General features: G+C 38.6%; 3 protein-coding genes across 5 annotated transcripts in view; 2 read left to right on the top strand and 1 right to left on the bottom strand.

Moving 5' to 3' along the window:
• The window catches only part of LOC134542438 (baculoviral IAP repeat-containing protein 6-like), a 36,922-nt gene extending 29,500 nt beyond the window's left edge, over nt 1-7,422 (top strand). For 2 of the 3 annotated variants that reach the window (XM_063386679.1, XM_063386680.1), the window contains exon 7: nt 4,401-7,421. In XM_063386679.1, coding sequence (XP_063242749.1) covers nt 4,401-4,496 — 96 coding nt within the window. In that variant the 3' untranslated portion in view covers nt 4,497-7,421. Of the gene's footprint in view, nt 1-4,400 lie in introns of all 3 variants that reach the window. The other variant, XR_010076798.1, reaches the window with a different exon arrangement.
• Nucleotides 7,423-19,540: 12,118 nt separating this feature from the next.
• Nucleotides 19,541-23,584, top strand: LOC134542277 (uncharacterized protein K02A2.6-like). Its single transcript, XM_063386420.1, has one exon. The coding sequence runs from the start codon at nt 19,541-19,543 to the stop codon at nt 23,582-23,584; it is 4,044 nt and encodes a 1,347-aa protein (XP_063242490.1).
• A 3,055-nt stretch (nt 23,585-26,639) lies between these two features.
• The window catches only part of LOC134542359 (uncharacterized), a 397,749-nt gene continuing 397,536 nt past the window's right edge, over nt 26,640-26,852 (bottom strand). Inside the window, exon 10 of the mRNA XM_063386532.1 lies at nt 26,640-26,752. Coding sequence (XP_063242602.1) covers nt 26,745-26,752 — 8 coding nt within the window. The 3' untranslated portion in view covers nt 26,640-26,744. The remainder of the gene's footprint in view (nt 26,753-26,852) is intronic.

The raw sequence follows: 26,852 nt of genomic DNA, 5'->3' as shown, positions 1-26,852 counted from the left end.
CTCTGTTTATTGTGTTTAAAATGACCTCGTTGTCAAGACGACTTAGTTGAGTTTTAAAAAATGTGTCTTATTTCCAGTTTAGAAACAAATAAATTGATATATTTTCACACTTAAGAGTCAAATAAATGGAATAAATTGGGGAATTATTTAAATTAATCAAAGTGTCATTCATGAGTCAGCTTCTTACTTAGGGGTTGGATGTAATCCTACAAAGATTTTGTTAACTTCTTCTAATTATTGAACAAATTATGGCCTGTGAGAGGATAATAGCCACAATTTTAGACTAAAGTAAACACATCCTAACATTATCTTTTAAATAAATTCATCAGTATGTTTGATGGGAGATAACATTACAGCCTACTCAAATATTTTAATACTAGGTTAAAAAACAATACTAGGTTATAAAAAGACAAAAAATAAGTCTGCCTTTACAAAAGTAATTATTTAAAATTAGAAATTTATTCATATAATTTTAAGGGACTTTCAAAACAAACATACAGAGAGTATCAAAATCTTTATACAACTAAGAACCTTCATATCGCTTAAAAATGCAATGGAACTTTAAACAAATATTACTTAATTGTTCCTCCCCTGAGTTAGTCTCATTCGAGGGACTTAAACATACTCATTTTCTTGTGACCAGCAATCAGCATTGGATCCACATCCATCTTCTACTGTGTAATCTGAACTATGACAATTACATCCCACTTTACTCTTTGCACCCTCTTTCCGACCTGAGTGTGCCTTAACTTTAATTTTTATTTCTTCTTGTTCCTAAGCCACGACTTTATAATATTCCAATTCCCAACTAGTTTCCTGTGAGTGAGCGTAAATGACTTTACTTCTTACATCTAGTTCAGAACCTGAAATACGAACTCGTTCCATCCAAGAGGCGTAGCCTCCCCTCAGAATGAACCTAAAACTCTACATTTTTAATCACAAACTTATTCCCTCCGAAGGGTATCATAGCCCAAGGTTAGTAGAGAGAGGTTGCCTCAATCGCTTGCACATCGTTCTGCGCATCGCGTCACTTGCAGCCCCGGCTCGGCTTGCCAGCCCGTCCGCTCCTATCAGTTACTTAGTTTACAAGCACATCTGCTCGTAATAACGTGTCAAACTACAGCGTAATACAGGGAGAGCTATTGTTGTGAGGAGTTTAATTGATAGTGCAGGTGTTATAAAATGTTAGTGTTGCTTTTATCATAAGTGCATAGGTGCTTCGTTAATTATAACTAGCAGGCAAAATGTTAAGAACACGAATTTAAAGTGAATTTGTTTTGTTAGGCTAAACGCTGTTAAAAAGTTGTATTTAAACATTAAAATGCCAGGTACGCGGTGTAAAGTGGCTGTGTGTACAAATAGTTTGGTAAAAACAAAATCTTTACCTGAAACAAATCATATAAAATATCATCGATTCCCACGCGATGATCATCTGTTGAAAGTGTAGGTTCAGAAATGCCGACGTGATGGTGAGTGGAATCCAAAAACAACTTACATATGTCCAGAGCACTTTACAGATGATGATTACGAGCCTGACTTGAAAGCTGAGTTGTTAAATACATACACTAAAAGACGTCTTAAACCAAATGCTGTACCTTTATTAAAACTTGGAATTACAACACCTGTAGAAACATTGGAAAGTCGTGTGCGCCGAGAAGACCGAGTTAAATGCAGGGGAAAAAATTGTTATGTAAATTAATCGTAGATTCAAATGAAAATGTAAGTGAGGAAGAAACATGTTCTTGTAGTCAGTTAAAGCATTCAAAGTCTTGTTCTAACAATGACTCGGTTGAAATGCTTAAGAAGGAAATCCAAATTCTTAAAGAAAATTTGTTTCTTGCTGAAAGAAAGTCAGTTTTAAATTTGGAAGTCATGAAAAAACTCAAAAAAGAAAATGTAAATATTAAAACAAACAAAAAAACCGTTCTTCGTTAGTGTTCCGTTGAAAAAAAGAGTGAACTGGACCAATGAGGAAATAGCTCTCACTTTCACTTTGCGTTATTTCAGTAAGTGAAGTTATTTATTTTTAAAACAGAAACTTAACTTCCCATTGCCTGGACTTTCAACTCTTCAACGATGGACATCTTCATTTGTCATGAGAAAAGGTATCCTAGTAAAACATTATTTAACTTTTGAATGTAGCACGTTATTCGTTGCTAGACTTCGAACGCATTGTTGTTCTTTGACAAAGTAAAAGTGAAGAAAACGCTCGAGTATGATGCAAAAGAGGATGAAACAATTACACGAAAAACTGCTCTATTCGTGTTAGAAATTTATTTTTAAATCTAACTTCAGTTTATTTATATTGCAAACATTCCCAAAACGTTTTAATGAGCTATGGCTACTTTTATTAAACATTAATAAATTGATATGCAATCATTTTAAATTTTATAATCTTGCTGAGAAATAAATAAAAATAAACCATTTTGTTTACTAGTTACATGTTAATTATATTAATTTTTAAAAATTCATAGATTCATCATGGATATTTTGAAAATTTTTACTGTCACTGAAAAAATGTGTTGAAATTAATAATTCATCCTTGTTTTCAGTCACAGCATTTTGTCATTTGAAAAGCATATCAAAGCGATTATAATTAACAGTAATCAACAAAGCATAAATGCTGCGTATCAGACATGTGAAACGAGCCGAGCTGATAAGAGAAAGCCGTCAGTCAGCAGGTGTAGTATTACGGCTGGGAACGGCGGGGCTGCAGATGACGTCAGAGCGGAGTGTCGGGCTGTCTACATTGTTCTTATGGGATCGATACAACCTCTCTCTACTAACCTTGATCATAGCCTCCCCCAAGAGTGAGCTCTCTGCCGCATTTTCCAGAATGTTTCAGCCTCACCGTACCCAAATTTCGTAACCAGGGTTTTGACTAGCAGAGTGCAATAATTTACGGTGGGTGAAAACTGGAGGAACTCTGTGGCATGTGTGTGTTAACTGTTCACATCCACTGCATGAGGTAGTAAACAACAATAGTCAAAAGTGGCATAAGTGAAAGAAAAAAAATTGTAGTAAACAGCTGTTAAAAGTGGGAAAAAAAACTGGCGTTGATCACCCTTTATTCTCGATACAGTCAATAGTACTTACAGAATGATAAGTATCGTGGAATCAACTTTGGCATCCCTAAAAAAAGGGCAACATTACATTAAATCTTTTCTTCATTGACACAGCTGGATGATAATAAAGTTAAGTTAAGGATAAATAGTTGTAATAAATGTAACTTGAAAATCAGCTGCTTAATCCAGACAGCAGTGAACAATTCTCAGTTATGTCACTTTTAATTTTCTCTTTTCTGGTGCCTGGGCTTTCAGGACCAAAATAATGAAAGGGAGATGACATGAGAAATATGAGAAATACTTACTTATTGTGCACTGTAAATAGTTGCTGTGGTCTTCAGTGAGTGGTGCTTATTGCTTCAGGCACCAGAATATTGCAGCACCGCAAAGAAACTGCAAACCATCTTTTATTTTATTTTTGTTGCTGAATAATGACTTAGCAACCCTTGTTTTTACTGCTGCAGGCCTGTGACCACAAGTTTTTAGATTCTAGTCGAAAACACCAGTTTTCACGGTTTTTTTATTTTATAGGTTGCTCCAAAATATTAATAGTTTTACATTTTTTTTTTAATGTTGTCAGTGTCTAAAATTTTCACTGGGCTGTATCTTATAGTAGCACTAACCTAAATGAAGTGTCAGAGTATTTTTATGCAGATAGACTGAAACCAACAGCTTTAGGTGTTAAAATGGTTTTAATTTAAAACTGCTTCATTTCAGAGATTTATTGATAAAATACATCATAAAAATCTAGTCTCAAGGTAGTTACAATAATAAAAATCAGAAAGGTATTTTAATGACTAAAATAGTCCAGTCATAAATTAGTTTTAATTTTGTGAAATATCTTGTGATTAGGCATTAGGCACTATGGTTTACGTGTATCTTCAATAAGGAATTTGGTCAAAAATTGTATTGGTTCTGAACAGATGTGTACGTCGAATTTATGCAGTGTTTAATGAATGTTCTGAAGTTTTTGCATGAGTTGGATAAAATATTTATTTATTCTTTATGTTGATTTGAACCACATGGGACATGGCCTGAAGTTCATTTCTTTTAAAACACTTACCTAAGAGGTGGTTCAGGTAACCTGTGAAATACAAACCAATCTGGCCATAATGTTTTAAGATTCAAGAAAGAATGCAATAAAATTTTAGGGTTTCAATAAGTATTTTCATGGATCATGTTTGCTTATTCTATATTTTCACCTCCTTTTCCAGGCAAAGAGTATGTTAGTAAATAATTATGCCCTTCACTAACCATCAGAACGATTTTTGTTACTACATTGCTGCAGAAACGATACAATTTTTAATGGTTCTGAAAATTTTTCTTCTTTCATAGGAACTAGGGAATCATCAGAAGAGAAAGTTTTCAAATAACTTGAAGGTTCAAATTGAAGCTTTTAAAAAAGAACTGAAGAAGTTACCAGAGCTGTAGTCAGTACTGATGCTGAACACAGAGGTGTCACCAGAAACGTGCTCGAAGACTATTGGCACCAAAGACAATTAAAATCACCTAAGTTGTGTTTTTAAACTATATGAAATTTTATTAAAGTTGTCTGAGCGTTTTGTATAGTGGAAATAATAATTACTGAAGACCAAATAGTAAGAATCTTTTGTGTGTAGATTAAACTATTATTTTTGTCTGTACTGAATTTATTTATAGGTTACATAATGTTTCTTGTCGGTTTATACGTTGTACTTAAGGATGGTACTGGCTTTCAAGATCACTGTCATTTTGATAATGAAAATTGTTAAATTTTCAAGAGTACAGCATCTTTTGAGAATTTATAAAAAAGTTGTGCATGAATTACACTAAAGCAGAACTTAATAAAAATTTTTTTTAAAACACCTTCCTGTTTAGTACCCTACATTTGGTATGTGCTCAGGTAAATTTGTTATGCTTATGCCTCTATTGGCAACAGTTGGCCTGACAGTGTAAAATGTTTGGTTCTGATTTATACTTGAATTTTTAGTTAATTTTTTACCAAATGAAAGCATAGACATTTGCTGTCAAATATTGTATTTTCTTAATTTTTGTGGCTATAAAAATATAAAAATGCTAAAGTTATTACGAGTCAGATCGGCCCTGCTAAACATGACCTAACACAATTTACTCGAGATTAATTTCTTCATTTGATTTTTAGATTGAAGAAGAGAGTTCTGATAATTTTTTTTTAATTCTCTGTTCAGCTGCACTAAAAACAAGTAATAATTTTGAAAACATTCTTTAATGAAAATGTCTCAGTTAATTGATAACTGATTAGGTAAGACCAGAGTTTTTCATTGCCTGGGGGTGAGTTTTACATGGGCACACCTATGATCATCTGTTACACGCGTGCAGAATTTCAGGAGTCAGTAAACAACAGCAGTCAAAAGTGGCGTAAGTGATGCAGAGTGGTAGTTTGTCAACGAAGCTGTTCCCATTACCGAGATGAGAGGGCATAAAAGTGGAGGCTATGAACATCTGGAAGTTGGAGAGAAGTACAACACACCGTCACAGCAGGTCGTGTGGCGATTGGCCAATAAAATTCAAACAGAGATACAAAAAAAATTTAGTTTTTTAATAAATAGGTTTGCAACTGGTTTTATTCCGCGAATTGTTTCCACTGTTTTTGGGATATGACATGAAATCTATACATTTTTGGAAGGTGTAGGAATCTTACTTTGTACTTAGTATTTCATCATAATATAGCTATTGCTAGTACTTGTTTTTATAATAAAATCTGCCACTGTCAGTCCTTATAATTGGGGGTTCACTGTATTGGCATGGACTGTGATTCATCAAAAAACAAGGCTGCTGTTTCATTATACCTGAGAGAGTTGTAATATTATTCAACATTCAGAAGTACATAAAGATGTCAAACTAATCAAATCAAGCAGTGTTTTCTCTGAGAAAACTCCATATGTGAGGAAAGAAACCTTAATTTAAGTAAATTATATTTTATTTGTAAATCATTTATTTAGAAAAAAAATTAGGTTAATTTTTGTATTCTTCATGTGCATACACTCATAAGTTGCTGTTAAAAATTTCAAAATGTTGCACACTTTTGCAGATATTCAGAAGGCTTTGGCTTTTGTTAAATACTATTTTCCTAAACTTAACAAAGCAACATGTGAACATGTGAACATGTGACGTGCTTTCCTTGTACTCTACACTCGCTTGATTGCTGGGAAATGGCGTGGCTGCCACACAGTCATTTTGGCATGTTGCTAACAATATATGAAGATCTAGCACTTCAATATTACGTACATACATATTGTGCTGTTTCTTGTGTCACCAGTACTTACTCAATGATACTAATATTATTTCAGCATCTTCGGATATTACAGAAACTTAACTTGTGTTTTTCATTGTTTCGCATCCCCCAACCCAATCATCTAGGTCAGCGTTTCCCAACTTTTTTTTTTTTATCATGGACCCTAGGTGCAGTGGCGTAGCGTGCCATCTCGGCGCCTGGGGCGGGAGACCTATTTTGCCGCCCCCATTCTATAGGTGCTTAATTAAAATTAAATTTCACATGCAATGAGGTACCTTATATTGAAGTTAAAATAGGATGAGCTGTTTTACAAGCGGATTCTACGGGCCTTATGAGCAGCGAAGTCAGAAATAACTTTGTCAAAATCAATATTAACAGCCAATTCTTGTTCAATTGACAATATAGCCAAGTTTGATAGTCTAGCGGAGCTCATAGTAGATCTGAGGTAATTTTTTATTAGTTTCAACTTCGAAAAACTTCTTTCACAACTTGCAACACTAATTGCCAAAGTCAAATATATACCTACGAATCAAGATGACTATATTTGGAACCGAAATTCCGAGATTCAGTTTTTGAATGAACTGGAAGAGCTCCAGTGGTCCTTTACAACTTATATCTTCCTCTGATTCAGAACAGGCAACAACAACAAACTGCTGAAGACGCTTCCGCTCCATCTGAAACTCGTCCTTGTCGATGTCTTCTAATACATGGGAAAGATCCCCGAACTTGCTGTCCAAAAGTTTCGCTGGCATAAAAAATCCGAACTTGTCCGATATTTCTTGAATTTGCTGGAATAGAGTCGTCATTTCTTGAATGATCTTGTCGAATGATGCGATAATCTCTCGACGGATTTCCTGTTCGTGAGACAAAGCTGCATCTTCAGAAGATTCATCGCCATGCATGCGTTTTTTCCTGCGAATTCTTCTCGTTTTGAGTTCGATTCCGAGTTTTTCGCAGAGAGTCTTAGCAAAGTCAATTGCTTCTTGCACGAAACGGTCTCTACTTTCCACTAAGAGGGTTTTCAAAGCGCAGAGTTTCTGAGCACACTTATCCACACTTAGTCCTCGTTGCTGCAGGTAAATCTGTGCGTCATCTACTTCAGGTAGCACTGCAGCCCAAAAGCCAAGAAAAGTTAGGAAGTTAAATGACTGCATGGCTGTCAGGAGAAGACTGGCTCCCGATCTTGTTTCGGAAGTTTGAGATGAATCTGTTAATTGTTCCAGTACCTCAAGAACTACCTCAAACTTATTTTTAAGCATCTTGACAGCTACATGTCTAGCGCTCCAGCGCGTTTCAGTGACTCGTTTTACTGCTTGACCTGTGACGGCAACCAAAGCGTTCCATCGAACAGTTGATGCGGAAAAGAAGGCAAACAGCTTCTCCAGAGTTCCAAAAAACGTCACGGAATCCACTGATTCAGAAGCAGCGTGTACCCCAGCCAAGTTTAGTGAGTGGTTTGTGCATGCAACGAATATAGCTTTCGGATTCAGTGCTTTAATCCGGGCTTGAACTCCATTGTGGATCCCTGACATTGTGGCAGCATTGTCATAAGCCTGTCCTCTCAGATTCTGTATGTCCAGTCCGTCTGATGTTATCTTCGCGATTATATCGTTGCTGAGATCTTCTGCATTTTTTCCTTTTGGTTCGAAGAAGTCAATGAAAGATTCTACCACGGCGACTTTTTCTCCTTCGATATGTACGTATCGCAGAACTTGGCTCATTTGGTCATTGTGGGAGATGTCTGGTGTAATGTCGAAGATTACGCAATAATATTTAGCTTCTTGAATACGACGGATGATGGTGGATCGAACTTGCTGTCCCAGTAAGTTTATAAATTCATTCTGGGTTTCTGGAGATAGATACGAAACTGAGACTCTTGCTCCCAGCTTTATCTTTGTCAGGTGTTCCATTAGAAGAGGGTCGTATTTAGCTAGGAGGTGCACTAACTCCAGAAAGTTCCCGCGATTGCCACTATCATCTCCTCGAATGTCTTCTCGATGTCCTCTGAAGGCCAGATTCTGTTTGGCTAAGAACTGGATAATATTCAGCAACCTGTACAGTACATCCCTCCACTTCTTCTCCTCACTTTCGAAAACTTCTTGTTGTTTCTGATCGATGGTTGCTTTACAGTTCAGGCGAACTTCCAACTCCTTCCATTTCAAGAAGCTCTGTTCATGGCCCAGGCTATTTTCATGGTCTCCTATTCTTGTATTTAGCTTCCACCATTTGTTGAATCCTTCATCAGATGCGAAGTTAGAGCCGGAATTGCCAAACAGCTTGCAAGAAAAAACAATACAAGGATTGCCCCTTTGACCCCTGGTGCGAAACTATAATTTGTGGATTTTTGGGATTTAAATTAACGGACTAATAAAACTGAAACTGGGATTTTACGTTCAGCGTGTTTCACCCAATCCCTGCCAGACCTAGAAGAAAAAAGGTGTCGACCGTTAGAAAATGACTTAACTGAGAAGGGCTTGTAAACCCATAATTTGTAATTTGCTAAATTTTTGGTATATTTATTTGCATGTTAAGGTGCGTCAATTTTTTGCTAGATTTCGCCTATGTTAATTGGTATTTACAGCGGTGATACGCCCGGTGCGTATCTATATTTGTATTTGTATTTGTATTAATATGTTCTTATATATTTTTAATGCCTTTTTGGTAATTATATTTAATTTTCGGAGCTCCGAAGTATATGATCAAATTATAATTTTTGGGGGAATTGTTAAAGTATTTTTTTAGTATTATTATATAGCTATTTTTTTATAAGTAGTAATAGGGCATGTATTTTATGATGGATGCGCCTATTTGTGATGAAACGATTTTATGATATATATATTCATTAAATGTTGTCATATAAATTTTGCGTCTTTTTAACTTGCTGCCTCCTCTCACTGTTCGCAACCTTATTAGTATTTTTTATGCCTGCTATTAGTTTGGGTTTTAATATTTTTTGGGGTTTACCTGCGCTCGCGGTACGGGGCAATATAGGAGTTTTACTGTGTCCCGGTTTGCGGAAGTTGTTTGGTTTGCCCTGGGTTAAGGTCAAACTTTACAGTACAATGCGTAGTACTAAATTCAATGAGTGCGAAAGAGAGGCATCGACACGGGCCGACGCGTGAAACAAAAGATTTTGTATGAGTAATTAACATAATAAGGAGTGCTGCTCAACTCGGCTCGCGCGCGCCGGGCGGCGCGGCGTGATGCGATGTCGTTCGTATGTAAACAAACAAACGTTATAAAGAGCTCTGTCAGTGATTTCGCAGTTTTTCTTTCAAATAAATATTAAAAAATAGTCGGTGCGCAAAATTTTAGATAAAAATGGAACATTATAGTGTGTCTGACACATGTAATGAATGAATCATAGATCAGATCTCAACCAGCTTCACCGGCGACCTGCCCCCGCGGTCTGCCACCCGGGGCGGGCCGCCCCCTCCGCCCCACCCACGCTACGCCACTGCCTAGGTGAAACTGCTATCGCACTACATATATTTACATATTATTATTGTAACTATTGTTATAATTATTCTTTTGGAGTCCAATTTATTAAACATATATAATAAAATAATTTTATTTTGCTTCAACCTTCCACAGCCCTTGGTCCTTGCTTTTCGTCTAGTACCTTTCCTACACAATTATTAATTTTAAAAATGAATTTTTTTAATATGTTATACTTTTTTGTGTAACAGTGGACACCTCTTAGCTGCCGCTGCCCACCTTTTAACCGGTTAACATCTCAGTAAACTAGCAGCTCAGCTGAACTGATTAGGCTGGCGGCTAGAGAGTCACAACAGATCTGTGAGCTATCGTTGTGTTAAACTCGTGGCGGCTGGTGAAAGTGGAGGCTGGTTACCTGGGATCCCACTGTACCAATATCTTGTGATGTGCTAGTGTGCCGTAACACAACACAGTGTTGGGGAAACCCTATTCTAAATCTCCAATTGTTTTAAGTTTTCCTTTCAAGATCTGTTATCTTGTTGATCAGGCATTAGCTAGCAAGCAGTTTCCTCGAATGTGTTCTTGCTCCAGAGCTGAGGGAATAGAGAAACTTCTGTACAGGATAGTGTACTGATAAAAGCACCTGGAAAACAGCAAATGTGTTGCAATTATGATGTTTGAATTATGTTCGTGTATTAGGAATACCAGTAGATTTGTGTGCAATAGGTTAGAGATATTATTCTGATTATAATAAATATAATGTTTCTTCATATTATTATTTAAATTTGTAAACAAACCTTGTGTAGTTTTGTTAAGAACTTTTTACAAACCTTAGCTTTTTTTTGAAGTGCACAAAAATATCTATATTTAGACAATAACACAATGAGCCACGTAATCCCCATAATACCTTAGCAGTTTCAACAATGCTATTAATGAAGAGCATATACAAAATATTATTTTGGGGGAGGTGGTGGTGGGGGGGGGGGGGGGGTTATAGAACCACTTTGCCCACTTTCAAATTCTTTACCTTTGGTTGTGCGAATAATAGATTTTTTAGAATTTTTTTTGGGGGTGAGGATATATTTCCCCTTACTCCCCTCCTGCATATGCCCCTGCTATTGAAGAACACAAGCAAATCAGTGTTGAACTGAAAAGTTGGTTTCTGCACAGTTTGCATGGGTTAATTCAACATTTATGTCCTCCACATCAATGCTAGTGTGTAAGGAGTTTCTTTGGTAAACAATTTGACATAATAAACCTTATCATCAGAAACTAAGGCTTTATTAAGCACAAAACATGACTTAGATTGTTACATGAATTAATACATAGATTTGAATAAGAGGTAATATTGAAGGTTAAACAATGTTCATGCAAAGAGGTTGCTAAGAGGTTGCTAAGAGGTTAAAACCAATATCACCACATTCGCCCCCTCTTCATTTAAGGACATAGTCCTTGAGATATTCAGAAGGTCTAGTGGTGCGGGAAGATCTCCGGAGTGGAGGTTGAGGTCTGGGAGGAGATCTGGGTGGAGTCCGAATTGGGTTCACTTGAGGTAGGTCTTGATCATTCATGTTCTTCGCAGGTGAATCTTCTGGAGTGAGGTTCAGCTGGGTGTCTTCAGATGCTTCAGTGTGTTGATTAGGATCATCAGCGAGGTTTGGAAAATTCACGTCTTCTAAGTTAGATTCATTGTTGACAATATCCCCTGCTGGAGCGAGATGCCTGAGGTTGACTGTTGTCTCCTTACCATCTGGAAGTTGAACCAGAGCATAGTCAGGGTTCGCCTCAAGCAGAGTTACTTCTTGCACCAGGGGGTCATATTTACTCTGACGGACGTGATTCTTCATTAGAATTTTCCCTGGTGTAGTAAGCCACGAAGGAAGAGTAACTCCAGAACTGGCCCTTCTCTTATGGTAGAACATACGTTCGTGGGGTGTAGCGTTAGTAGCAGTACAGAGCAGTGTGCGGATGGAGTGCAACGCTTCAGGTAACACCTTCTCCCACTGCGTTATCACGAGTCCCTTCGTTTTCAGCGCCAGCGATACAGTTCTCCATATTATCCCATTGTAACGTTCTACTTGGCCATTTCCACACGGATTGTATGGTGTAGTACGACTAGTAGCAACTCCATTGGAATGTAGGAATGATTGAAGTTCTCTGGATATAAAGGATGTGCCTCTGTCTGTGTGAATGTATGAAGGATATCCGAAGAGTGTAAAGATCTGATTTAGTGCTTGAATGACGGTTGTGGAGGATAGGTCGTTGCAAGGGATGGCAAAAGGGAACCTGGAGTACTCGTCGACTACCGTTAACAGATATTTCCGAGGAGTGTTGGATGGTAATGGTCCCTTAAAATCAACGCTGAGCCGTTCGAAGGGTGCGGTGGCCTTGATGAGGGTGCTCCGCTTGTTGTGAAAGCGAGGTTTGATTTCGGAGCATGTTCTGCAGGAAGACGTGACTCGGCGTATCTCGTCGATGGAGTAGGGAAGGTTCTGATTCTTCACCCAGTGAGCCATCCGGGTGATCCCTGGGTGACACAAAGCCTTGTGGTAGTGGACAAGTCTGTCGAAGGTATGGAGCGAGCCGCAAGTCCTAGAGAGAGCGTCAGCCGCCACGTTCTCCTTCCCCGGTCTGTAGATGATGTCATAGTTGTAAGGAGCAAGTTCTAACCGCCATCTTGTAAATTTTTCGTTCTTGATTTTCCCAGGATGCCGAATGTTAAACATGTAAGAAATAGACTTCTGGTCGGTTATAAGTTGAAACTTTCTTCCTATCAAGTAATGCCTCCACTTCCGAAGGGCTTCAATGATCGCATAAGCTTCCTTCTCGACAGCTGAATGGTGTTGTTCGCTCTTAGTGAGGGTTCTCGAGAAGAAGGCTACTGGTCTCTTGTTTTGAGTCAGAGTGGCGGCGATGGCGACGTCAGAGGCATCTGTTTCGACGCAGAATGGGATGTCTTCCTCTACGTTAACGACGAAGGATTTAACTATGCAGTTCCGTAAATTGTTGAAGTCTTGGATTAGTTCAGGGGCCATAGGAAATACTTTACAGTTCACTAATCTACGTATTTTATCTGAAAATTTTGGAATCCATTTAGAATAATAAGCGAACATCCCTAGTGCTCGTTGCAAGGATGCTTTGTTTCTAGGGATAGGGAAATCAATCAGTGGCTTAAGTCTGTCGGGATCTGGTTTGAGTATATTGTTTTCGATGAGATAACCGAGGAGCTTAAGAGACTTCAAATTGAAATGGGATTTTTCTTGATTAATGGTTAAATTATATTTCTTGCAGACGTCTAAAAATTTTCGTAGATTGGAGTCGTGTTCAGATTGGTCTTTTCCGCTCACCGTCACATCGTCCAAGTAGATGCCAACTCCTTGTAGTCTTTCTTTGGTCTTGATCTCGTCCATCTTCCTCTGGAACGCAGACACTCCATTGGTGACGCCCATTGGTATACGTTTGAATTGCCAGAGTTTTCCTGCTGCCTCAAAGGCGGTGTACGGCCTGTCTTCAACCCTTATTGGTATTTGATAATATGCGCTCTTGAGATCTATTGTGCTGTGGATATTATATTTAGCTACATCGGAAACTATTTTCTCTATGGAAGGGATTGGGTAAGCGTCTAACATCGTGTATCGGTTTATAGTCTGAGAATAGTCGACGACCATACGTTTTCGATGTGTTCCACTCACGACTAGTACCTGCGCCCTCCAGGGTGAGTTGCTTTCTTCAATGACACCGTCAGAGAGAAGTTTTTCTATGTGGGATTGAATGTATTTTTCGTCTTCATTTGAGTGTCGTCTGGACTTGATCGCGATAGGTCTACAATTTGGTGTTAAGTGTTCGAAGAGGGTGGCCGGACCGACTTTGGCACATGCTAAGCTACTGATTTGCAGTTCAGGTTTATTACCACCAAAAACTATCGACAGAGTGGAATGCTGCTTAAAGATATCGTGCCCTAATATAACATCTGCGCAACAGTTGTTTAGAACGTTAAGCTTTGTTTTTCTGTATATATTGTCCGAGATTTGTAAATCTACGGAACAATAAGCTTTTATAGGCATGGCCAAAGAGGACGATGCCATAGCTACTTCAGATGACGTAGGATATTGTTTTAATTTATGTTTGGAGACAAAACCATCATTTATGTAACTCTCCGAACTCCCCGTGTCTATTAGCCCTTCAGCTGGAAAACCATTTACTTTCAGTTTGACAATGGTTTTGGAAAGGCTAGTTGGAGAAGCAGCTGATGTTTTGGAAGATGTTGGTTTGGTCTTACGATTACGATTAGATTGGTTAGTAGGGAAAACCAGAGACTTAGCAGGAAGGCAAGCAATAGTTGAGAAGTCATCTGTGTCTTGAGGAGAGTCAGGTAAGGCGGCAGTACGATCTTTGGGCTTAATTGACCTACAGACTTTTGCATAATGGCCTTTCTTACCACAGAGTTTGCATGTAGCTTCTCGCGCTGGACAGGAAGAACGAGGATGACGAGGGAACCCACAGAAGAAACATTTCTGACTACTGCTGGCTGCGGTTACAGGAGAATTTGGTTGCTGAACCGGCTCAGTTGAGGCTAAAGGTGTCTGGCTAGGAATATAGGATTCAGAAATTATATGAGCTGATTCTAATGATCGTGCTTTTGCAAATGCTTCATCCAGGCTAAGAGTTGCGTTTTCTAACAAACGTTGTCGGATACTGTTCGATGAGAGACCTTTTATAAATGCATCTCTAATGTATTCATCCCTATAAGCTGCTGCTTTAACATCTTTGAACTCGCAGTCAGAGCTAAGGAGACGCAAAGATTGTAAGAATTGATTTACACTTTCATCAGGTTGCTGGTGTCGGCTCATTAGTTTATGCCTTGAAAATATTTCATTCTTAGGTTTAATAAAGAGTGAATCTAGCTTTTCGATTGCAGACGCATAAGAAGTACATTCGCTAATAAGTTCGTATATACTGTGACTCACGTGATTGTAGAGTAGTAACAGCTTATCAGATTCAGAAGCCTTGATTGAAGCTGTGAAGACTTCGAATGTTTTCTTCCAGTGATTCCATTGTGAGGAGCTTTTCCCAGTTGTGTGATCTGCTTCAAATCTCTCGGGCTTGAAATACTTGTCCATTGTTTGTATTAAATGTTTCTTGGTAAAATGTGCTTAATAAATTGACATAATAAACCTTATCATCAGAAACTAAGGCTTTATTAAGCACAAAACATGACTTAGATTGTTACATGAATTAATACATAGATTTGAATAAGAGGTAATATTGAAGGTTAAACAATGTTCATGCAAAGAGGTTGCTAAGAGGTTGCTAAGAGGTTAAAACCAATATCACCACACAATTGCAGTAGTTACATCAACTCTGTAGCTATACTGAAACAGTGCTTATGACTTAGCCTTGTTACAAGTGCTGTTAGGGCCAATCACGAAGCTCATTCACTAGGCAGGAGGCCACATTTATTTGCAGTAACATTATGTAGTCCAAATTTGAAAATAGCAGTATATTCGGTTCTAACCTATGTAACAAACTTTTCGTTTACACATACAGGATCATCCAATGTTTGTCCTTCCTCCATAATAGGAGAAACTGCCTTATATGTAGTAACTGCTGAACATTTTTGTATTGATAGCTTTTTTACCATCATCAGGTCACATAACTCAGTTACTCTGTAATTACTATGTGCCAGATTTTATTTATGTTAACTTTTCTGAAAGTTGTGTGTGAGATATTTTTTTTTGGTGACAATCCTTAAAAAAAAATTATTTCAAAAGTCAATGATATGGTGAAAATGATGTGTCTCAAAAGATGCAGAATGTAAGATACCAAACACGTGCCATCATTTAGGTGTGTTAGTTTCTTCAATTATAATCTTCATGTGTCTATTTGATCATTTCTGTTCTGTAAAATTGGTTGTATTTACGTTATATTACTGTAGATGTATATACCTGTGTGTGTAATTTCGTCAGTTAACTGTATGAAACTATTTTTGATGTATTTCAATCTAGTGATGAAATACATATTTCTTAGTGTTTTTATTAGAAAATCTTCAGCTAAAAGGAATGAAATGAAACTATAGTAATTCCATGTTCACTGCGAAGTAGAAAGACATATGTTTTTGAGTTGGAAACAGCAATGAAAGTTTGTTTGTTGTATTTGACATGTGTTTGTCAAGTGATACCTGGCCTGGGTTTAGCCAGTATTCTTCTATACTTCTTCACTGACTGTCATCTGCACTTGTAAGATATTATTCGTCATTGTAAACATTTGTAAACAGAATAATAGTATTTGTGCAAGTTACTGTGTTTTTAGTATGTATTTACATGTGTGATAAGTTGGTCTCAATTCAGAACATATAGTTTTAAGCGAATGTTACAAATAAGTGCATGTGCCTTGATTAACATTTGAATGTATAATTGATAACATCTTAAATAAAATATTTATAGTTGGTAAAATTTAGAGAAGGCAGTGGAATGCAGTTGTAAATTCATATCTGTTTTGTGTAGTTTCATAGTTTGATGCACTATTTTTATACTCACTACTGTTTTGTCCTGTGCTCTCTATTCATAGACAAGTGACATTTATAGCTGACCTGAAGTGTCAGTAGCACATTGAAGACTAAATTGTAAGTATTCTCTTGCCATCTAGATTACTTTCATTCATTACTATTTAGAATAATATATAATATACATACATTATCGCCACATTTTTCAAGTATTAGTTGTGTGTGTACACATTCACATTATTATCACATAACCTCTTTAGAATTTGTGTACATTGTATTTAGAAAAGAAAAGTAAAAGTATAATTAAACATTTTAAACCAAATTTCTTTTATTTGTATACTGTGTGAATGTAAAATTTAATGTAGTGAGCTATAATTCTTTTTTCCGTGGTGGTTTGTGATTTGCAAGTATTTCAGATATAATGAATCTGGAGATTGAATATACATCGTGCGTGTGATAATTTTGTGTCTTGCAGGCATGACGATCAGTATGGTTCAAGCATTTGATTTATTATACTGTGCACATGCCCCATGCACATTCTAATTGTTATGCTTGTTTTTGCAAAAGGTAGGTGCTTGTGTATATCACACTAATAGAATATTTGGTCTGGAAGTGTAAACTTAATGGCAAATATAACTTTGATCAAATATTAAGTTTTCAATAAAGCTCTCATTTCATCTTTTAGATTACTAATCCTTGTTTTCTTTCATATCAAATCACCACCTGAGATCAGTGGTGATCCATTGGGACTGACCACTCTCCCCTTCCCCTAACCCCCTAGAACAGGGATGGCGAACCTTTATAAGTGAATGTGCCATTTTTTTATCAAGAAAAAAAAATTTGATTTTGATGTGCCATCAAAGAACCTACTTAGTGACGATAATAATGGATAAAAATATAACTAGATGCTATTAAAACTAAAAATAAAACTCTTTATAAAATACAAAAAGCTAGCTTCTTCCGACAACTAAATGTGTCTGGAATTGAATTCTCATTTCCATAATTTTAGTATTGGCATGTTTACTTTTATTGCCACATAGTCTTTTTTTTTTTTTTCATTTAATTCATTCCTTGATTCAATAAACTTTTGAATCCTTATTGAACTAGACTGAAATTAAATTAACTGAATTTCAATTTCTCAATCTCCAACAAATCAAATTTAGACAAGTTTAATTTATTCACTGAAGTCACATCAGGATACATAATAAATTTGAATGTTTCCGATAATTCTTTGAACTGACAAAATCTTGATTAATGAGTGAGTTACAGAATTGAAATCTTGTTTGTGATTGTTTTCAAGTTTGGGAAATACTATTAGTTTTTGGTAGCATTATCGTTACTATAAACTTGCAAAATTTAGTCTCAAAAGCATGAATGAGATCTATCATGATGATAATCGTTTTATTTGGACTTTGAAGCTTTATGTTCAATTCATTGAAATGCTGGCATAAGTCTGTAAAAAACATTAATTCTGATAACCACATACCATCCATTAATTGAGGGTATTGTTCATTTTTTACCTCAATTTTTTAAAAACAGCCTGATTTCTTCCAAACAATCAACAAATCTTTGAAGTACGTTACTGCGACTCAACCAGCGAACATTATTATACATCAGTAAGCCATTATACACTTAGTTGATTCCATCCAATAGAGCATCAAATTTTCGTTTATTTAAAGCCTGCAACGATATGACATTCACTATTGTTATGGCTACTGCCATTATATTTTCAAGGGAGGCAAAACCACCCTTAGTACACAAGACTTGTTGATGAATAATACAGTGGAATTCAAGAATTAAATGTTCTATGTGTGTTTGAAGTGTACTGATAAAATAATTTTTTTTGTGCACCCATACTTGGAGCAGCATCGGTCATTATCAAAACAAGTTTACTTATATCAATTTTTTTCTCAGCAAGTGTTTTTTTTAACAGCCATACAAATATCTGTACCCTTATTAGTTGTTGGCAACGATGTTATAACATTTCTTCTTTGACGTCATTAGCTATGCAACATCGAGCAAAAACTGCTAAATGAGCAGATTTAGTTGAAAGACAAATTTTAATAATGAACAATAAATGTAGTTATGAGCCAAAAGCTATTCAATAAAAGTCTGTGTCTGAACAGCCAACCTTCCTGGAGGAGCTGATGGTAATAGTTTTGTAATGCTGTTGTTTGTGCGTAGTTGAGTATAAAGTTCTTGTTCCAGTGCAAGCACACCATGCATGGAAGAATACATTTTCAGAGTGACCTTGTGTTTTTCAAAGTTCGTGGGACCCCTCTTGCAGAACGGTGGATGTTACATTTTCCAAGTAGGTATTGGTTCACTTGTTGGCAGCACTGTTGGGACAGAGTGTGACGCTTACAGCAAATACAATGGCGACTAATACTGGACAACTCCATTAATTTTGTGTGAAAACCTGGCGTCATATCAGGTCAACAAATGGCTGAAGGCAAGGGTACAAATCTGCAAGATTCGCACGGGAATCCGCGCGGCCCAAGAGTTTTGTGCGTGTGGTTAACTAACTTAGGTCATCTCTGGATACGGTGCTTTTATGCTGTCCATATTTTGACATATTTGGCATGCAATAAGCACAATAAAATTTAAAATATGCAAAAAGTTTTCCATAAATTGTAGTTTCGACATTATTATGTTTTTCAACCCCTTTTCGTAGTCACAATTTTGCAAGCGCGAGTGGGCCAGCATGTAATAAACCTGTGTTTCTGTAGACTTAGTAGGTACTTCAAAACAAAAAATAAAGCTAGAAACGTACGGGCTATGGCATACGTCAAGAAGACATTTGAAAAGTGAACAGAGGCGGAACACAGGTAATATACAAAGAATTTAGGTGTTAACACCCCAAAAGGTTGGTGGGTGTTAAGGTGGATCGTAATATATAAAAATATAAATAAAACACTGAAATATGGTTACTTCTAGATTATTTTAATGGTTAACTTATTTTATTTTGGACAAGCCAGATTTATTATTGTTGTGATATGTGATGTTGGCATCTATGAGAGTTGGTATCTATGAAAGGAAGTGGTAGAGCGGCAAGTGGATCGTGATGTAATGGTGGAGAGTGAATGTAACATAATGAGTAGAGCGATTTTGAATAAATATGTGATAGTCGTACAGTGTAATGAGTTGATGTCCATTTAAACAAGGTGAAAACACAACATGGCGCAGTCGGTAGTAAATCGCATAGTGTTCGCAACGTGACCTTAGTGGTGTTGTTTCGTTGTTGTGCCACGTGGAGATAGAGGTTATACAGGTTTCGGCGCGATGGAATCGTTTAAGCCACCGCCGGCGCTGCTTCTAGATGGAAATCTGTGTGAACACTTTCGGCGGTTCAAACAGAGCTTTGATATTTTTATGCTGGCGACTGGATATGAGTCCAAACCATCGGCAGTCAAGGCGGCGATGTGGTTAAACCTCATAGGAGACGAGGCTGTTGAGTTGTTCAACACATTCGATCTTCCAGCGGAAGACCGTAGGGATTTTGAAAAGGTGTTGCGAGCATTTGAACATTATTGTAACCCTGTAAAAAATATCGTAGTTGAGCGGTACAAGTTTAATTGCCGATCTCAGGAAGAGGGAGAGCCGTTTGACTCGTTTGTGAGAGATTTAAAAAAGCTGGTTCAAAGTTGTGACTTCAAGGACCAGACAGACAGTGTTGTGCGGGACAGAATAGTTTTGGGCATTCGGGACAAAGGGCTGCAGGAACGTTTGTTGCGTGAACCGGATCTCAGCTTGTCACGGGCAATGGAACAGTGTAGGGTGGCTGAGCTAGGCAAGCAACGTGCCGACGCTATACAAACCAAAGCTGTCAATCCTGTTAATCGGCGTGAGGATTCGTCGGATGATGAAATTCACCCGAGAGGAGGCACAGTTGAAACTGTGTGGCGAAATAGAAGAAAGCAGAAATCAACTGAACAGCAGCAGGTACCATACAAAGGGGGGGCTGAACAGAAGCATGTGCAACAAGGAAGTCCTAAGTGCCGAAGGTGCGGGAGGGTACATAGGAAGAATGAGTGCCCTGCCTTTGGAAAAAAATGTTACAAGTGCATGAAGTTCAATCATTTTGCAACCGTGTGCACCAACCAAGTTGAAGAGGTTAGGTTAACGGGAGGTGAGATGGAAGAGTTCTTTGTCAGCACATTAGAAGTGGCAGAAGCAACGACCGGAGTGGAGGATGCCAAGCCAGGCCGAAAGGAGTGGATCCAAGAAATGTGGGTTGAAGGTAAGACTGTATATTTCAAGCTTGATACGGGCTCAGAGGTAAATATCATATCACAGAGTATTGTGAAGCAGCTGGCTCGCCCAACCCAGTTGAAATGGTCACACATAACACTCGAAGGGTTCGGCGGCAAAAAAGTGAAACCAGTGGGTGTCATTAAGCTAATGTGTGGAGTAAATACAGCAGATGGTGCTCAGGAGTGCCTGGAGTTTGTTGTTGTTGAAGATGGTAGCTGCAGAATGCCCATTCTTGGACTGCCAGGATGCGTGTGTTTGAAGTTAGTTTCTCGCAGTTTTGTCCACACCTTACACAGTAGCGTTTTATCGGAAGATAAGTTCCTCTCAGAATTTGCAGATGTATTTCAGGGAGTCGGGTGTATTCCGAACAAGTGCACATTGGTAGTAGATAAATCTGTTCAGCCAGTTGCTAAACCACCTCGAAGAGTGCCCTTTGCCTTAAGAGATAGATTAAAAATCAAGTTGGACGAGCTTGTTAAGCTAGGAATTATTGCCAAGGTTGATCAGCCAACTGGATGGGTTAGCAACCTAACTGTTGTTGAAAAGGGCGACAAAAGTCTCAGACTCTGTCTAGATCCAGTAGACCTGAATAAGGCAATTTGCAGGGAGTATCACATGATACCAACATTAGAGGAGTTGAGCTGCCAGCTGAACAATAAGTCCATTTTCACAGTGTTGGACCTGAAAGATGGGTTTTACCAGGTGGAACTAGATGAGGAATCAAGTATGTACTGCACTTTCAGCACACCATTTGGATGTTATAAATTTCTCAGGCTCCCATTTGGGTTATCGAGTGCACCTGAAATTTTTCAACGAATAAACATGCAAAACTTTGGTGATATTCCAGTGGTACTAGTATACTTTGATGACCTCTTGATTGCTGCTGCAAATGAAGTTGAGCACGATCAAATATTGTTACAGGTAGCACAGAGAGCGAGAGCGCTAAATGTGAAGTTCAATGTACGCAAGATTCAGTTCAAAAAGAAGGAGGCAAGGTATTTTGGGCATGTGTTCTCCTCAAATGGTATGCAGCCAGATCCCGACCAGGTGCGAGCTATTCTAGCACTACAAACACCCACCAACAAAGTTGAGCTGCAAAGAGTGTTGGGTTTCATCAGCTACTTAAGGAAGTTTTTACCTAACTTAGCTAGCATCATAGCTCCACTGAGGGAACTCCTGAAGAACGATACTGAGTGGCAGTGGTTACCAGTGCACACTGATGTGTTGCAGCAAGTCAAGGAGTTGATCAGCAAGGCACCAGTACTCGGCTTGTATGACCCCAACAAAAAACTGTCCATTCAGTGTGATGCCTCAAAAGATGGACTGGGATGTTGTTTAATGTGTGATGATCAGCCGATCAGCTATGCTTCCCGAAGTTTGTCCTCAGCAGAAAAGAATTATGCACAAGTCGAGAAGGAAATGCTCAGTATTGTGTTTGCAGCGAGAAAGTTTCATCACTACATATATGGAAGGCATGTCATAGTACACACAGACCACAAACCATTAGTTCCAGTGTTTAAGAAAAGTATAGCAGATGTGTATTCTGTTAGACTTCAACGGATGAAAATCAGGCTGCTACGGTACACGCTGTCGGTAGAGTATCTTCCAGGCAAACTCATGCATGTAGCAGACTTACTGTCAAGGGCGTATTTGCCAGAAGTGGAACATGCAGATGAAGATTTGTCTGCAGAAATGGTTCACCTTGTGAGTGTGAGTGATACAAGTCAGGTGTCGACTACTAGAAAGGATGAGTTCAGGCGGGAAACTGCTAAGGATACAGCACTGTGTGAGGTTATGAGGTACTGTCAAAATGGGTGGCCAGAACACAAACATCAAGTCAGCCAGCAAGCTCAAATGTACTTTGTCCAAAGGAATTGCTTGCATCTCGACAAGGGTCTAGTGTTCTTAAATGATCGCATTGTAGTGCCAGTGGCATTGAGGCAGCAGATGCTACTCTTACTCCATGAGGGCCACTTAGGCATAGAAAGAACCAAAGCACGAGCCAGGCAAGTACTGTATTGGCCAAAAATGGCAGAAGACATTGAGATATTGGTAAATAGGTGTTTCACATGCCAAAAATTCAGAAGCCAGAATAAAGCAGAACCACTCATATCTCACAACATTCCAGAATTACCGTTTGAGAAACTTGGTATTGATCTTTGTGACTATGGGGGCAACAGCTATATGGTTGTCATTGACTACTATTCCAAGTGGATTGAAATAGTACCAGTAGCAAATAAACAAGCCAATGAAGTCATAAGAGGACTGAAATCTGTGTTTGCTACTCATGGTGTGCCAAAGCTCATTATTTCAGACAATATGCCATTTAACTCCTATAAATACAGGCAGTTCGCAATGAGTTGGGACTTCGAAGTAGTGACAGCAAGTCCTCACTACCCAAAGTCGAATGGGCTTGCAGAACGAGCAGTGCAGATTGCTAAGAACATGTTGAGGAGGTGTTCGGATTCGTCTAGTGATCTACCTGTCATGTTACTAGAGTACAGAAACACTCCTCTGACTGCTGTAGGCCTGTCACCAGCACAGTTGCTAATGAGTCGCCGGGTAAGGACGAAACTACCAATGAGGCAGCAGTTACTACAACCGGAAGTGCAGGGAAAGGTAGCAGAAGAACTACGTAACAGGCAAGCGAAGATCAAACAGTGGTATGATCAACGGGCAAGAAAGGCAACCGAGTTCGAGCACCAAGATAGGGTCTTGTTAAATAGAAACAATCAGTGGGAACCAGCAGAAATTGTACACAAGTCTTCGACTCCGAGATCATACGTTGTCCGTGATCAGGATGGCCAGCACGTGCGGAGGAACTCCCATCACTTGAGACCATCCAGCCTTGCTCCTGAGTTGCATAGGAGAAGGTCCAGCCTGGACTCTGATGATGAGTTCCGGGGGTTCCCAGCAGAAGACGAGGCAGGAGGAGAGTCGCAGGGAGCAGGGTCAAGAGTGCGGCAGGGAGAGTGCCCACCAGCACTGATGAGTGGTAAGGAAAAGGTCAATGTGTCGAGATGTACAAAAAGTGGACGTGAGGTGAAAGTGCCAGCAAGATACAAAGACTAGTGAGTACCAAATAATATGATTCCCCAAACTGATGACGTTTTAACTTTTGCTCTGTTTCTGGATTGTAGTAATATGTCAAGAGTGTGGATGTATTTGCTATAAAAGGGAAGGTGTTGTGATATGTGATGTTGGCATCTATGAGAGTTGGTATCTATGAAAGGAAGTGGTAGAGCGGCAAGTGGATCGTGATGTAATGGTGGAGAGTGAATGTAACATAATGAGTAGAGCGATTTTGAATAAATATGTGATAGTCGTACAGTGTAATGAGTTGATGTCCATTTAAACAAGGTGAAAACACAACAATTATAGTGTGGTAGTTAATACTTTTGGTCACCACTTTGATGACTTACAAACTAATGACAATAAATATTTTTATGAAAATTCACAGGTTCAGTAAACTCACAATTTAGTACATTAAATTATAATTGAATTGAATTTTACTACACGCAGGCCGGCCGCGGATACTTTGATAATTACTTTACAGATTACATATATTTTAAAGAAAGTTGCACAAACAAGGTTTCAGAGTAATAAAATCAAAAATAAACAACTTTCCATTATTTTGGATTGACAAGTACTTTTCATTACTATATTTTATACCTTTTTCTTTAAATGGTAGTTGAATAGTTCACAAATTGTTCGTAGAGAATTTAAAACTTTAAGATTTCTTACATCGTGTCTTCCAAACATAGACTTAGCTGCATGCGCAGTGCTGACATCCGAACGGCGAGGCTTGACGGGGCGGATAGCGGACTAAAGTAAACAGCACGATGCGGGGAATTTAGATGGCCGAAATCAGGAACTCAGTGCGGGTAGATGTGGTTGTCTACCCATCACTGGGGATGGAAAACCCCACTGTGAAAACAAACGTTCGCACAGTGTTATTATGTGGTTATGGCCAGCAGGAAAGTTCTCGGCCACAAAGGGCTCAAGAAAACAGGAAATAAAAAAAAGGGCACTAAAATCTCTACTCACCAAATTGTGGGGTAGGTTGGTGGTACTATCTATCCATGTGATGGTAGATGACCACTAGTGCGGTTGCACGCACTTAATTCACCAGAAAAACACTAACACTAATATGATGTAGTCTAAACTTTAATATTGTAACGAGGGTTTCCCCTGGTTGTACATCCTGTAATCTTTGATGTCCGACTTCTCAGGAGGAGAGACGCGGTCGCGGTAGAAGTAGCGCAGATGTAGAATGCTCCCTGTACCACAGTTGATTGACGACTCTGTCTACTTGAGAGAGTCCCTTAGTTCCTGCATGGGCTTGAAACCGAAAAGTGGGAAGGGGGGAAGAGAGAAACAGAGTGGGCGGAGCTAAGTGGGCCATGGGAGGAAAAGTGCCTTGGGATTGGTCAGGGCTTGTGGGAGTCACAGTGCCACAAGAAAAAAATCTAAAACTCTCTATGGCAGCGCCATCTTTAGTTGGCATGGGCGCCATGAGATAGCATACCGAGCGGTGGTGTTGCTGTATGCCGTCTAAGGCAAAGGGGGATTGGAAGGTGGTGCTCATTGGCAGGAGAAACTGACATTAGCATGCTTAGTTTCGGTTGTGCTCGAGAGATCGCGCACAAGCCTCGTGCGTGGAGCGCAAACATAGGCATGTCTTGTTCCTAAAGGAGGGGAGGGGTTGACGAGGGAAAGGGCATGGTCCGTGCCTTGGTCATGGTTCCTGGAAGCATAGCAGAAAACCTAAGAGGGCCAGGGGTGGCGGGGAAGTGCTTGATTTATGCTGAGACCAGCTCATCAGCTTTGCTCGTCAGGGCCTTGAGCCTGGGAAAGCGAGCTAGGCTCGCCTGACGAGGCAGGTACCCCTGCGTGAGAAACAAGGCGGAAGGCACGTAAGGCAGGGAGAGTTATCATGCCTGTTCCTCCATGCCGGCGAGATAAAATTGACTCGGTTAGCCTACGCTGCGTGTAAGCGTCTGCATGTCTGCTGAGACGTTGAGACTCTCTAAGACCCACTAGTAAAGTTTTAATATGTATAGCCCTGGGTGGTATAGCTGAGAAAATAAATTTTGATGAGGTCCTCCAGCTTATGGGAAAGAAAAATATTTTAATAAATAAAAGTTGAAAAATTGAGTCAAGAAATTACTGATTTTCGGCTCAAGCAGGCCCCCTCAGTGAGAGACTTCTTAAATTCAGGGGGGCCCGGACCCCCTTCTCCCTTCACCGAGATCTACGCCCAAGGCAGATTGTATGCCCAATTTGAATAATGGATATTTTAAATACACATGATACCAACATTATGACAATGAAAATAACAATATTTTCTCTTAGAAATCCTTATTAATAATTATACACAATTACGGGGGAAAATAAAACTTCAGTGCTTAAAATCTCTTAAAAATAATTTAATCTGTTTGACACCGCATGATATAATCCATAATTTAACATTTTATCTATAAAATATTTTTTTAGTTGTGCCTCTTGCCACTTGGTTATTTTTCACATGCTCATCTGTTTTGCTAGTGTAGAGCCGTTCAGTATTAGTCTGTAGTGGATGTTTCTGATCACACTGCTCAAATTAAAAACTATGCCATCTGCGAGTAGGAAAAAAACCTCAGCAAAAAGCAAAAACATTACTGGAATAATTAAAATAATAACTTATTGAATATTATTAGAAAATAGGTCATGTGAATGCTGCAAGTATCGATTGCATTTGACGTGTTCTCACGTTGACAGAGACACCTTGCTAGCAGCCACTTTCATGCCATTCAGCTAGTGTGCGGTTCTGCATGGCCAGTGTCTTGCAGTGTTTTACACCATACTGTGACCATTATTAATGTGATTCAGTAACTTTCAGACTGTCATCTAAATGTCCCATATTGTGAAACTAGTGGCACCTCTGAAAGTCCACTGCAATGTAGACATGACATAGTTAGAACTACATTTCAAATATGTAGATACAACATTGTGGCAGAGAACAGGTTTTGTGGAAACAAGCAGGAAATAATCAAGTTCTTCTAAAAAAACATTACAGAAACAATTAATAGTAAAAAAATAAGTGAGAAAAATGACAGCCACTGAATTGAAAAAAGTAACTACAGTATTGGAATGCACTATTTTATTGAAGTCAAACATAAATGGTGTGCAATTTACTGCAGACAAGCTTACCAGATGTGATACGTGGTAAGTTGTATTCTACAAATGCTGCTTATGGACCTGGAATCAAACCAACATAGTAAATTAAAAAGTGTCACTCTTCAGTCTTATGCAATATTCTAATTCACAATATAGGACCCCTAAATCAACCACTGAGCCA

Source organism: Bacillus rossius (assembly GCF_032445375.1).
Source record: "Bacillus rossius redtenbacheri isolate Brsri chromosome 4 unlocalized genomic scaffold, Brsri_v3 Brsri_v3_scf4_2, whole genome shotgun sequence".
Taxonomy (NCBI): Eukaryota; Metazoa; Arthropoda; class Insecta; order Phasmatodea; family Bacillidae; genus Bacillus; species Bacillus rossius.
This window is presented reverse-complemented; position numbering and strand designations above follow the sequence as displayed.

Bases quoted from the DNA above. Each gene is read 5' to 3' on its own strand.
- LOC134542277 (XM_063386420.1), top strand. From the start codon at position 19,541: ATGGAATCGTTTAAGCCACCGCCGGCGCTGCTTCTAGATGGAAATCTG.